This window comes from Cupressus sempervirens, chromosome 7 (assembly GCF_028749045.1).
Source record: "Cupressus sempervirens isolate cs-2001-9-10 chromosome 7, ASM2874904v1, whole genome shotgun sequence".
NCBI classification, from domain to species: Eukaryota; Viridiplantae; Streptophyta; class Pinopsida; order Cupressales; family Cupressaceae; genus Cupressus; species Cupressus sempervirens.
Genome location: NC_143124.1, coordinates 753,848,240 through 753,862,680, shown reverse-complemented (window position 1 = coordinate 753,862,680; position 14,441 = coordinate 753,848,240). Strand labels below are relative to the sequence as shown.

The window sequence follows — 14,441 nt, the reverse complement described above, 5'->3', positions numbered from 1 at the left end:
CAACAATGGAACACTATCAACCTGAGAAAAATATGCTTGCTCTTCTTTGTGAAATTCTCCCTCATACTCTAGAATGAGCATGGTTGGGGGAAACTTGTTTTTTTGTAGAGCTAGATGCCTTATGGGGCATCCTCTTGATAGTTTTAGGTCTAAGAAATCAGCCTCAACTACTTGGTTGTGCTCTGCAACCTTTGCATCCTCTTGGCTAGCAAGGGTTAGCTCTGATGGTATGGTTGGTGGTGCATGTTCTTCTTCATGTTGTTGTTGCAACATGTATTCCTCCTCGAGCCTATCTGAATCCTCGCAAACAAGGGGTTGCACTTCCTGCACTTGTATAGGCTCTTAAGATGTAGGGGGGAGGGATGGTTACATCTTTTTTGTTTCTAATGTAGCACTCATCATGCTCATCAGCCTCTCATGTAGTTCCTTCTCACATTGTTTCCTTTGTGTAGCTAGTTCCCTCACAAGAATTACTTCATGCTCTTGTCGTTGGGCCTCTAACTTCCTTGCACATTTTGCCTCAAGTTGTACTCGTTGTGCCTCTAGCTAATGCAATAAGGTTTCTCCCTTTGGAGTGTGTGATATTTCATGAGAAGCAACTGATATTTCTTGAACTTAGGGTAGTGAAGGCAAGGCCTCTTCCTTCATCATATCCTGGGAAGCCTCCTAGTGCAACATTGGTTCTAGCTTATTTTCCTCCTACAACATGTCCTTAGGGTCCACCTTAGGCTCAAAAGTGAGATCTTGTTCCTCAAGAATAAGATCAACCTTTATGTTATTTATCTCTTTCTCCTCCACCCTAGGTAGTGGCTCAATATCAAGTTAAGGAGCTACAAGCTCTTGTCCATTGTTGTTCAGTAGGATAGGAGAGCCACTTTGTAAACAGTGAGCAAATTTCCTCCTCGAGGGCTCTAGTGTATTATCTTGCAGAATAGGAGGGTTGCCCTGCAAGAAGTGGGCAAATTTTCTTGTTGGAGGACCCTGTACCACAACAACTTCCATAGTTACAACCCTCTACATTTGGACAAGCTTTAGTCTTGCCTCCTCTACGAACCTCTTATATCTTAATTCTTCCTCTTTCTCCTACTGCAAGTGGAGGATAATCTCTTAAGCCTTGTTTAGGATACCAAATGCCTCAAATACCATGGTGCAAACACCAAGGTCATTCTTCCACATTTTCATGTCATAATTTAGCTATTTAAGCCAAGAAGTCATAAGGAACTTAACATAAGAGAAGTTTCCATAATCTATATCTGGGTATAGGTTCTCCACATTGTTAAAAAACTTTGAAAACTCAACAAACCCAGATCCCACATTATTTGAATGATCTTGAAGCTTAAAAATCTTTGAGTTGAGGTTTGAGTAATTAGGTTGTGGATGATTTAGGGGGTGGGAGGGCTAAGGAATAGCCTCTTCATGATATGGGGGAAAGTGGGAGGGATCTCTATGAAAGGAATCCATGGTAAAGCATTCAATTAAATAATCTCATAAAAAACCTTGAAAACATAAAAGATCAGAGATGATATTTACACATACCAACACTTGGTCTATATGAAACCAGATAGATACATAGAGTCCCCATGGTGTTATATGAACGCCTCCAAAGACTTATTTCACTAAGAATATCACCAAAATTCTCAATGAATGGACTTCAAAATGACTTCCAACAGACTTATGTAGTTGAATTTCTTTTCCCAAGGGGAGTGCCAAAAACTATTGACACAAAAGTTTGCACCCTTGCTTGACGTATGACCTTCAACTGACCTCGTGTAACATGGAAATGACCTCCAAGTGTGGGACTTGCACTCTGAGGTTGAATCTCTGGAGAAGGTCAAATTCCTTATAATCAGGATGCACCTAACTACTCTTTGAAGGAAAAGGGAGAAGGAGATGTAGGAAAGAAAACTACCTAATCTAATCTAAAGGGGGGTGATGCACCTAGATTGAATGGTTGCAACTCTACATATAGATGCAATACACATTAATGAAACACCCAACTACACTAATCTTAACTCTATTCTACCTTCTAAGAAACTATATGCAGGTCTAGAACTAGTTGAAGTGATGAAAGGAAAGGGATTTCACAATACAACAATTGCTAGTAGACTTGAAACAACACATAGATCTAAGAAGATGAAAAGAAACATTCAAAACAAGGCAATAACATGCACAGATTGATGAATAGCAAGAAGAGGTAAGAATAGAAATATTTCATTAATGGAAGGCAATATTGCAAAGCATAATGCTACTACAAAAAATATAGACAGGGAAGAACCTTTTGAACATATTTACAACTACCTTTTAAGAGTTCGAGCATAACTCTAATATTACATTGAGTTTCAACTCTAACCAGGTAGAGTTGAGATTGCAGAAGAGCAATAAATTCTAAGCAAAAGAAATCATGATCAGATGCATGTCCCTATGTTCAAAGATTTGATCTTTATGTGCAAATTTGGCTTTGAGAAGACAAAAGTAGTAGTCATTATCAATTGATTGGGCAGAAGGACAAGCATAGCGGTGGGAGGATAAAACTACATTTGACAAGCATGGAGAACACCAAAAGAGTAGTTGCAGATGATCCAAGAGATTGATTACCATTAAAGAGCTTCTTCTTTGCTTCTCAACATGCCAAGTCAACCATGTCACCAAGTTAGAAGGAGCCAACCATCTGAACTCACCACATGGCCCAATGCCATTGAACTATCCTACTATCTCATTTAACTATTATCTTCTTGTTGACTGCTGACTACCCTTTTCCAATGTTCGTAGATTCACAACATTATTTCCAATTTAACCATCTGGCCTTGAAAAACTATGTCTGCCCCTCATGTCATTCTTGATCATTGAGTCATAGCTTATCTATCCATTATCCTCTTAATAGTTGCAACCCTACGACATCATAAAATTACCTTCTTCACATCTTTGCAACAGCTAAGATTTTAACATTTTTTTTCCAGCGATGTTGTAAGACCGCTATCCTTGACCATGTCACCTCATCACAGACTTCACCATGGGTTCAACATTTAACCCTGTGACTATGTGAAAGTACATAATTTTAAACTACTAGGGTTGAGGTTCATGTGATTGCAACTTGGAAAAAGAAGCTTCATTGATTGAATGATATTGATTTAATTGGTTTGCTTTCCTTTGATGAAGAACTCCTTCGAAATTGACCCTTGCGATACTATGACTGAAGTATTTCTAATGTACCTAGCCCACCATGACATGAGTCATCTCATCACATGCCCACACCTATAACCTTGGTTCTATCTCCTAATCTTGTGACCATGCAAGGACAATGGATTTGCAGCTTTGCCACCTAAGATGCTAACCCAACTACTAACCCTATGAATGAGCAAATAAAGCATTTTATTGCATCACCATTCTAACCTTGGGTTAACATTAACCTTATGGGACTATGCAAACAAGGCATGAGATAGACCATTGTAGCAACCTTCTCTTGGTTGTAGCTTGAATATGTTTAAACTTGAAGTTGTTTGTAATCATGTTACTAGCTATGAAAATGATTGCATCACACCTTTGCGGCCCCCTTTGATAGTTAGGCCATAACTATAGTGACCAAGAAAAAAATGTAGTTGCATGGTCATGACTTGAGATAACATAAGATCATACCATGCATTATGAAGAAAATGGTTAAGACTTAGGGATATAAGAAAAGGTCAAAGTTTTACGTATCCCATTAGACTTGCATGGCAATAAATGAATAAGATAATAGACATGAGCATGGCTACCACCCTGATTTTCATGGAATTGGTCAATGTTTTGAAAATAGGGGGGAAGGGGATGGTCAACAGTTTCCTACACTGCTTGTTTCCTCTGGGATTAGATGTTACCATGTGTACTTAGTACCTTGGAGATAGGCTACCTTCAGGATCTTGAAACTTAGATTCTTGTTGTGATCTTTGGGTTGTTATCCATCTATGACTTGAGATTATCTCCTCAACATGGTGGGAGTGGAGCCATTTAGGTTCCATAAGGTTGGGAGGTAATGATTCTTTACCATTGAGGTTTGATAGCTAGATATCGATGTTGGACATACCTATGATGTAGTTGTTCCATTCTTTCTACCTAATGATTATGTTGGATGATCATGTGTGTTATGTTGTACTTCAATCATTGAGATCCTATGAGTTCATGTTCCTTATCATGATGTATATTATTTTATCATTTCATACCCTATGACATGTGTTGTGGATGAGTATGCACCTTTGTGTACTTGTATATTCCTTTATGATCTTTTACTTAAGTGGTTAATATGATGACATGGTTATTGGTTCTTGATTAAACACAAACTTAATTAAAATTCCACATGTGATTCAATGTTATGGAACCCTTGAGGAATGTAACTATTTCTTTTTCTATGTTACATGATATGTGTTTGATGTTATTGCTTCTACACTATTATCTCTTGTATGTTTTGCTCTTTCAAAAAAAATGTTTAGCAAACTTAGTATCTTTTAGGTTAATTTCTCTTGGGTTCCCTAGCGGGGTGTTACATATTTTATCTCTCTATACAAGTTCATGTCCTCCATAACTAATATATTATATCTCATCACCATCAATTCAATGTGCACTACTTCCTACACATGGTCTCATTGTCATTCCTCGAATCGCCAGTTATGAGATTCGATAGACATCCTCCAAAGTCACTGTCAACTCTCCTAATGGTAGTTAGGAAGTGCATGTATCCTTTTCCCATCTCTCTAATAGTGTAAGTAGCATTTTTTCTGTGAAATCTAAGATATGGAAGGTGGCATACCCAATGTGACCCTACATCTCTCACAGTTGGACCTCTGGTGGCATTAGTGCAACATATTGCTCCCAAATGTAGATCATGATCTTGACCATATAGTGCTCTTATAATATCGATAGGTCCTACAATTACACACCAAGTGCATCTTTCATCATCAATTCATCTCAAATTGTTTAATGAAATAAAAATGTACATATTTTATGAAAATTGGATCTAGGTCAAAATCCCCTGTCTACATTAATTTCCTTGGTACAAGTCAAGATCCCTAGTCTAGGTTGACATGGTGGGTCTAGGTTGAATTGTCTAATCTATAGCACATGTAGAATCTCAATAGGATATCTATTATCTACTATAGCAAGTAGCAAGATACTGAGAAAGTGTGGGTATGAGCACAAAGATCAAGACATACCTCACTCAATGGCACTCCTTCCTCTACTCTACTCCATAGGACCTCTATCCTTGTTGGTGGTAGTGGATCTCTCCTTGGAATATTCACATCTTCTATTATCCTTTTACACTATTTCAAATGCAAATTTCCTTTGTATATTTCAAGTTAGGTTACCTTTTTCAAAAATTGTTACTTTTTCTTTAATATCACAAGTAGTCATGATCTCTCATATCCTCATAACTTGATCTTGGCAACTATGACTTACATGTTGTCAGAAAAATTGGAATTGTGATTGTGATTTATATCTTATTATGGATTTTTAAATATTTCAAGTACATTTTGAATGTTTTGAAAGGTCATTTTCATCACTTTGCATCACAGTTCATTGAAGTAAACATGAATCCCTATTTCACCTTCTTGAATTAACAAGCCATATGGCTACTTGTGAACTCCATTAGTATCCCCTAGCAAGTCTTAAGTGATTTATGTTTATCATGAACATGTAGTTTTGTAGGATGTAGGCACTAATGATTTCTTGTAGGAACTATGCATTGTGGACTTTTCTATATCCTTTTTTTTCATTTAATGATGTTTTTCTTACTTTAGCTTGCATATATGCATAATATCATATACTGCTAAAGTGGTAGATAGATGTACCATCCTAAATTAGAGGCACTTCAATTTATTGATTCTTTATCTCATGTTTAGTGTGTTTTCATTGTACACTTGGACCTTGCACACACTTATCTCAATTTCATTCCCTTTTTCCTAGGTGAATGTGGGGTAGGATCTAATACATCATTTTTAATTTCCCTTTATTTCTTGTTTAAAATAGAGGTAGGACCTAATCTCTTTGGGTCTTCCTCCCGTTTCTCATTGTAACCTCATTATTTCATTTAAATCATTGTTTCCCACTTATTTGTCTAATAAAACTTGATAAAAAAACTGTGCATTTGAGATCTCAAGGAGGGAGTATCCCATAAATAACCCAAGGTGGGGGATAACCTCATCTCTTATCTTGGGTTACACATGCATTTGTGCTTTACACTAGGCCCTAAAACTAATCCCTTGAGGCCTATTTTAAATTTGGGGTTTTCCTTGCTTAGTTGTGTCAACTCCCATGGGGTTTCATCTTTGAATCTCTATGAATGTCATGATGTGTGGGCTAGAGAACACTTTGGTGGACATACCAATTTAACATAAGAGAAACTACAAGGTTGATACCAAAGGCTTTGTGATTCTTCCATTGAAGAAAAGAGGAGCTCAACACCTTCAACCAAGCATTCAAACAACCTTGAACTAAGCATTAAAACAACCTTCAAACAAGCATTCAAGACACCATGGATTTTTAAACGAGTTGTGGAGATGGATAGAGTACGTTATCTCTTGGGGGATCGGTATGATTTCTATGTTATTTTCAAATCTATTCTTTGTCTCTTCATATTTTTACATTGGCATGCACTCAAGCATGTGTTGATTATATTTACATGCTAGGATTTCACTCTAGGATCTAGATCTTGGAATTTTTCCATTACATTCCATAAATCTTAGCATTCTAGATCCATAATCTAGATTGAAAAGAATTACACATACTACCTTACTCTTAACAGTTATTTGTGGAGGTGAAGTCACTAAAACATGGGCTTGACTGAGGGAAACCCCTATATGACCACCCAAACACATACATTTTAGATAGTTAGGATTCAAAGCATATTTTTAGCACAAATTTGAAGACTGGTTTGAAGTCCTTTCTAGATATGTATTTTATTCTAAGATATGACATTCTGAGGTTGAATACGAGGTCTTCCCTAACCCAATACTTCTTAGTAGTAGAAAAAACATAGTGTTAGCAGTCTAGAGTGTGGATTTGAGCATTCAGTTATTAATTTTTGGCCTGGGTAAGGGGTGAAGTCATCCCTTAGCCAAGATCGAGGATGAGGTCATACTTGACATCCCAAGTCATTCTTGGCCAAAGTATAAGAAAATCCTTGCCCAATTCAAATTTGATAGTTTTTAGGGGCTTAGAATAGTAATTAGGTCTTTGCAAGATTTTAATCAATTATAATTCAACTAGTTGGTCATTTTCCCTTATTGATCCTAATGATGCACACATTCTTACCCTTATTTCTTGGACTACTTTCTCTAGATCAGATTTTCATACTTGTTATCTCATTTATCTTTATACTTTGGGTCAAGCCAAGGAAACCACCAAACTTGCAAGGTTGATGTTTATGCTTTCACTTTTCTTTCTTAGTGGCTCTTTTTGGATCTACTTTATGGGATTGGTCGCTTCCTATTGATTCCCAATTATAGTGGTGGAATGCACATTATTTTATCCATTACAAGTGTATATGATTCCATGTGTATCTCAGAGTATTTAAGATTTGGGATTTATGGTTTATTGTTGATAATGCAGGCTTCAATTTATATCTACCTATCTATCTCTCATCTCACATCTCTCCCCTCTCACCTATTTCTCTCCATATTTCTACTTATCTCTCACATCTCTCTCCCCATCTACATATTTATCTCTCATCTTGATCCCCTATCTATATTTTATCTTTCTATCTCTCCCTCTCTTTATATCACCTCTCCCTTAATCCCTCCTTTCCTATCTTTGATTCCCTTTCATTTCCACTTTCTTCTTCTCTTTATCATGCATCAATTTATTATTTCATATAGGGTATAAAAAGTAGGGTTTATTATTTAGGGTGTAGAGTTTAGGGATGAGGATATAGGTTTAGGATTTAGGGTATGTTATAAGATTGAGGGTGTATGTTTTAGGGTTGAGGATATTGCAATCACCCAATTTTGGTCTAACAAACTATGATCCCCCTTATGAGGTAATTGTATCTAAATACTATACCTTATTATGCATCCAAAAAAGTTTGGATAGTGATTTAAATCAATAATATTTTATTAAACTATCACATAATAATTTATTTGATTATATCTTGAAGTTTGACCACTTTATCCTAATTTTATTTAATTAAACGAACATGTCCCCTTTTAGTTAAATAAAAAATACCCTTTATTCTATGTGCACATGAAGATCACTTTTCTAAATAAAAAAGAAAAGAAAATTCCCACCCACTTAAGTGCATTTTCCAATGAGTTGAATCTTTTGACTTTTTAGAAAGGTTTTTGCCCCTTTATCTCAACCACTCATTGATTTGCCTCTTAATCCAAGCTAATCCTTGTGCCTCCTAATTTTGACCACCCACTCATTTCCCAATCTCTTTAAATGGGGGTTCTCTCCCCACTCTTGAGACATCTAGAGGTCATGTTAACTTTTTATGTTGTCATTTTCTCATTTTCTTTCTTGGGCACTTTGAATCATCATTTTAGCTTAGTATTGTTATTTCCTTTCTTGCATTTAAAATAGAAAACCTAGCTTACATAGAATGGAATAGTAACTCTTCATTAATGCTAGCTTAGATTTGTTCATCTTGCACTTTTGCATCTCATTTAGACTACTTTACATTTGCATGAGGAGATCTTTGGACACTTGCACTCTTATTGTATACTATATTTTGAATCTTTGATTGCATGGTGTACCTTGTAGGGATCTTTCTCATTAGGTCCATTTGAGAGCCACTATCATCATCTAATAGATTATTACATGTCATGAATAGGAACCTATAAGTCACCTTCGAAGACTCCAAATTCATATCGTTTAGATTGTTGGGTATAGAACCAATAGTATCTAGTTTATGGTTGAGGATACATAAGGTATAGGGTTTATCATTGAGTGTATATAGTGTATCAGGTTTAAAGTTGAGAACCTTTATATACTAGGATTAAGGATAAATAACATGTTGAGAGTATAGGGATTAATGATTAAGGTTATAGGGTATAGGGTTTATAATTGAGCTTATTAGTTATTAGGTTGAGGTTACCTCTCCCTTCCTCCCTACTTCTTTCTCCCTCTCTCTAATACTTCTCTCTCTCTCTATTACTCTATTTGCCTTTACTATCCCCCCTCCCTCCCAATCCCCAAGTATAAGAAGTCTCTAAATACATTTTATAAAACATATAAGTTATAACACAAATACATTTTAGAGAAGAGGGGAAAATGGTTAAAAGGAATTGGACATGTGATTCAAGCCTACACAATATGTTATTCTTTATATTTTATATCAATAGAATTCAATATTATTACCTTCAAAAGTCTACTCTTTTTGTATAATGTGATAATTCATGCATATTTCTATTACTTTTATTAAATTCGTAGGTAAATGCCTCATATTTGTGCATACTAGTGAGGCTCAAAATGGTAAAGGCTTATGGTGGTTTCTAAAATATGTCATCTTAAGCATGAAATAAAACAAATAAAATATCAACTCACAATATATTAAAACAAGTGCTAAAGTGATGCAAAACAAGTGTGAGATAATTATACCACTTTTCTACTATACCAATTTTGAGGCATAAAGATCAAGATACATTATTAGAGAATAACAATTAATTGAACAAATGAACCATTTGGACTCTTATATCTCCTTATCTAATTACATTTTTTTAGCAGAAATAAAATACTAATAAATTCTACGCAAGTTTAAGATTTTCAATGACTTAACTAGAGATTGGCACATCTATATGTGCTTTAAAGTTAAGTTGTTTTAATTTCAAACGTGTGTGTAGTCGCAAATCAAGTGAGTTTAATTAATGTCTTAAATGCATACATTCAAAATTTATTGAAAGGGTTACATATAGTTTTTGAGTATGTGATGAAAAATAAATTTGTTTTGCTTAAATAATTTCTAATGAGGTATGAGTGACATACTTAGTGAATTGTGATAGGTCTTATGATCCTAACTCTATAGTGTATATATGGTTATGAGTAGTTGGCTTGTGGTGACCTTAACCCTTAATTGAGTCATATTATCATTCTTATATTGTTATTTAGTTAGCTAGGTTAGACTTAGGCCTATATGATCATATTTAGTTCGGCCTTAGTGATGTACTAGGCATAAAAATGGTATATATAGGAGGTAGTGAGCCTTATTTCGTCACGTTGTATATTGAGTTGTTATTGAAGATTATTAGAGATATCCCCTTGAAGTAGATTAAGATGGTTGCCCCCTCAAAGTGACATATTATTATTAAAAAATTGCAATATATTTCATATTATAGCTTCTATTGTAAAAGGTATTCCATTACCACATAATTTGACCATACAATTAATATACTAATTTTTGTTTATTTTACTATCTATATTCTCCATATTCCTGATCATTCTTACATAAATATAAAGGATCATAGCTTAATGATTTGTTGAGGAGTCAATTATAGCGAAGGTGGGTAAACAAGTGATGAAGTGGGGAAGTCTATGGGAAAGTGGGTAGGTCAAAAGCTATTAGAAAACGAAAGGAAAACCAACCACTACAACTGCTTCCACCCTACCAAACAAATAGGTGTGGTCACTGATATACAAGCACAAATTTCTCAAGTATGACCGCACTCCTCCACTTCAAACCTTGTTTATTCTGCAATTCAAACTTTATTTCCATTCAAGATTTGTTTGGACAACGCTTCCGTATGAATGACATAGTCTATATTAAACACCATTATAAAACATCAACTTATGTAACATGAGTATTCATAAAATGACATGGATACCCACCCCAACAACCACATTGCAGCCCCCACAGACTTTCAATGTGCCAATCCAACGTCTACATCACTTACCAAGAAAGCCATTGGCATTTGCATGCTCATGGATGACGTCTTCTCTATTGCCCAAGGCCATCTATATAAGTCTATCTTGTTGGGAGAAGAAACCAACCTACTTCAAGCAAAGAGATTCCAACCTCTTCAGATTCAGATCCCCCATCTCTTCAGGTACATTCAATGTTCATTCAAATTGGCTTTAGTCATGTAAATATTGCAAGAGTTTCCTCAGAATTTTATATGTTACTGACTCAGATTTTAGTTCTTGATGATTTGTATCTCTGTTTTCCAAATCTCCTTTAGCTACGCTGACAAATCTGCCTTTCAAATGATGTGTGCCTATTTCATAAACCTCTCTGGCTCACCTTGCCTTAATCTTACTTGTCTCAAATATTTCGTATCTTATGATATGCAATCATCCTCACCAATTGATGCAATTTCTCCGGCTCACCTCGCCTCCATTCTATTTGTATGAAATTATTTGTATCTTATAGTGTGACACAATCATTCTTATCATTTGACACAATTTTTCTGGTTCACACTACTTGTCAATCTCTCTGACTCACCTGATCTTCATCCTATTTGTTTGTTGTATTTTCTAATATGGCACACAATCATCCCCACCAATTGGACTATCTCTTTAGTTCACCTTGCTTGTCAATCCTGTTTGCCTGAGATGATTTGTATGTTATAATACGACATACAATCATTCTCACAAATTGACACAGTTCACCTTAATCTCTCTGAATCATGTCACTTTCATTCTATCTTATCAATCTTATTTGTCTGAGATGATTTGTATATCATAATTTGACATACGATCATCCTCACAAATTGAAACACAGTCTCTCTGGTTCTCCTCACTTGTAGTCAATCACTCTGACTCGTGTTGCCTGCCTCCGATTTGTTTGAGATGGTTCTGATTCACCTCTCTCGTCAATCAATCTCCGCTAATCTCACCTTCAGCTTCTTTATCTGAAATACATTCTATTTATCATCCTCTCCAATTGAAACACAATCTGCACTAATTGAGTTACAAACCCCTGAATTGCTCTATACTTTTTATAACCCAAATTTATTTTGAAATGTTGTGACTTCAGTTTAATGACATTCATTACTCTGTTCTGGTTGCAATCAGGTCTTAATGGAGACATTCTTGTTCACATCGGAGTCAGTGAACGAGGGGCACCCAGACAAACTCTGCGATCAGGTTTCTGATGCAGTTCTGGACGCATGCCTCGAACAGGATCCCGACAGCAAGGTCGCATGCGAGACATGCACCAAGACCAACATGGTCATGGTCTTTGGGGAAATCACCACCAAAGCCAATGTCGACTACGAGCAGATCGTCCGCAAGACCTGCAGAGAAATTGGGTTTGTTTCTGATGAAGTGGGTCTTGATGCGGACAAATGCAGAGTGCTTGTGAACATCGAACAGCAGAGCCCTGACATTGCACAGGGCGTTCATGGCCATCTCACTAAGCGCCCTGAAGAGATTGGAGCAGGGGATCAGGGTCACATGTTCGGCTATGCCACCGATGAAACCCCTGAGCTCATGCCCCTCACTCATGTCTTGGCAACCAAATTGGGGGCTAAACTGACGGAGGTGAGGAAGAATGGGACATGTCCATGGCTGAGACCAGATGGGAAGACACAGGTGACAATTGAGTACAAGAACGAAAAGGGCGCCATGGTTCCCCTGAGAGTCCACACCGTCCTCATCTCTACTCAGCACGATGAGACTGTCACAAATGACCAGATTGCTGCAGATCTGAAGGAGCATGTGATAAAGCCGGTGATTCCATCAAAGTACATGGATGAGAACACCATATTCCATCTGAATCCCTCTGGTAGGTTTGTGATTGGGGGGCCACATGGAGATGCAGGGCTGACAGGGAGGAAGATAATAATAGACACATATGGAGGATGGGGAGCTCATGGAGGAGGGGCGTTCAGTGGGAAGGATCCAACAAAGGTGGACAGGAGTGGAGCATATGTAGTGAGGCAGGCTGCAAAGACTGTTGTTGCTGCTGGTCTTGCGAGGAGGTGCATTGTTCAGGTGTCTTACGCCATTGGTGTCCCTGAGCCTCTCTCCGTCTTTGTGGATTCCTATGGCACTGGTAAGATCCCAGATAAGGAGATTCTGGAAATCATCAAGAACAGCTTTGATTTCAGGCCAGGAATGATTTCCATCAATCTGGATTTGAAGAGGGGTGGGAATGGAAGGTTCCAGAAGACAGCTGCTTATGGTCACTTTGGCAGGGATGACCCTGATTTCACTTGGGAAATTGTCAAGCCTCTCAAGACCTCAGCTTGAGGCTTTTCTTTCCAACTGTGAAGGATGAATAAGCTATTTGGGCAAAACCCATTTAGGTTGCTGGTGTGGGGAAGCTTATTATGCTCAACAACTCTCAAGAATTTGGCATTGAAAACTTGTCTTGCCTATTGTAGCTTAGCTGTATCCACCTCAGGGTCAAGATGATGTCTGAAGATAAGTGATTGTGTTTCTATTGTAAGAAGTAGAATCGTGTAGCAGTCTTCAGTTTTTGTATGCTCGTGATGTAAGAAAAAACACTACTTTTTCAGTGAATGACTGTCAGTGTATTTGCTCTTTTCATGAATGAAATTTGGAAAATCTAATAGTATACTCTGCCAAGATCTATTTCCACACGGAGATCTATTTCCAAGAAATTCATATAAAATTGAACTTTCATCTGTTTATCATTATAACAGGATGATTTCTTTTCTTTCACATGTACATGACAATGTTTCCACAACTGAATTAACTACCTTCAAGTGAACGAAATGAAACATTAATTTAACTAACAAATTTCAATTGCTTCAAATGAAACTGAATACAACTAGCAGTTGAACATCTTGTACTCTTAATTAAAATTATGTGAAATTTTAATAAGCTGATAGTAGGTTTCACATAATTTTAATAAGCTGATAGTAGTTTTCACTCTTAGTCTTGAGAAGTTTCATTTGGTGATGGAGAGTATATTATAATTACATTTGTTGATGGAGAGTATGTTATAATTACATATATGCCTACAATTATGAAACAATATATTCTTGTATTAGCACACAAAAATTAAAAACAGAAGCAACACCCTACAAGTATAGATTGCCATAGGGTAAACTAAAACACAACACTAGAAACAAAGGAAGATCAGTAACTGTTGACAACCAAAAACACCCAAACATGAAATGAATCCTTAAGAAGCATTTGTTCAAACATGAAATGGATCCTTAGGAAGCATTTGTTCAAATCTAGCATGAGTGATACCAATAGAAAAGAGAGAGCAAAATACGAAAGCACAAAGGTAAAGATATAGAAAAACATACTCCAACTCCTAAAATAAGCAATCTCATGAAAACATGTTTGTTGTTTACAAGGTCTAATACACGGATTAGAAAAGGGGCATAATGATAGTAGAGGAAATATAATGCCATTGAGGGACCTATTCAATAATACACACAAGCTTAGGGACAACTCAACGATAGGTAAAATGCAAAGATGAAGCATGGAATGTTCCCTGAGCATTGTGAGATGTAAGGAAAAATACTAATAAAAAATAACTTGAAGGTGACACAATTGAACAC

The 14,441-nt window shown here is 36.5% G+C and overlaps 1 protein-coding gene across 1 annotated transcript; it reads left to right on the top strand.

Moving 5' to 3' along the window:
• The first annotated feature begins 10,947 nt into the window (after positions 1-10,947).
• Positions 10,948-13,480, top strand: LOC149549457 (S-adenosylmethionine synthase 2-like). Its single transcript, XM_089792839.1, has 2 exons — positions 10,948-11,006; positions 11,974-13,480. Exon 2 carries the CDS (start codon positions 11,980-11,982, stop codon positions 13,150-13,152), a length of 1,173 nt encoding a protein of 390 aa, XP_089648965.1. The 5' UTR covers positions 10,948-11,006; positions 11,974-11,979; the 3' UTR covers positions 13,153-13,480.
• The last annotated feature ends 961 nt before the right edge of the window (positions 13,481-14,441 follow it).

Excerpts from the sequence above, each read along its gene's own strand:
- LOC149549457 (XM_089792839.1), top strand. The coding sequence starts at position 11,980 with ATGGAGACATTCTTGTTCACATCGGAGTCAGTGAACGAGGGGCACCCA.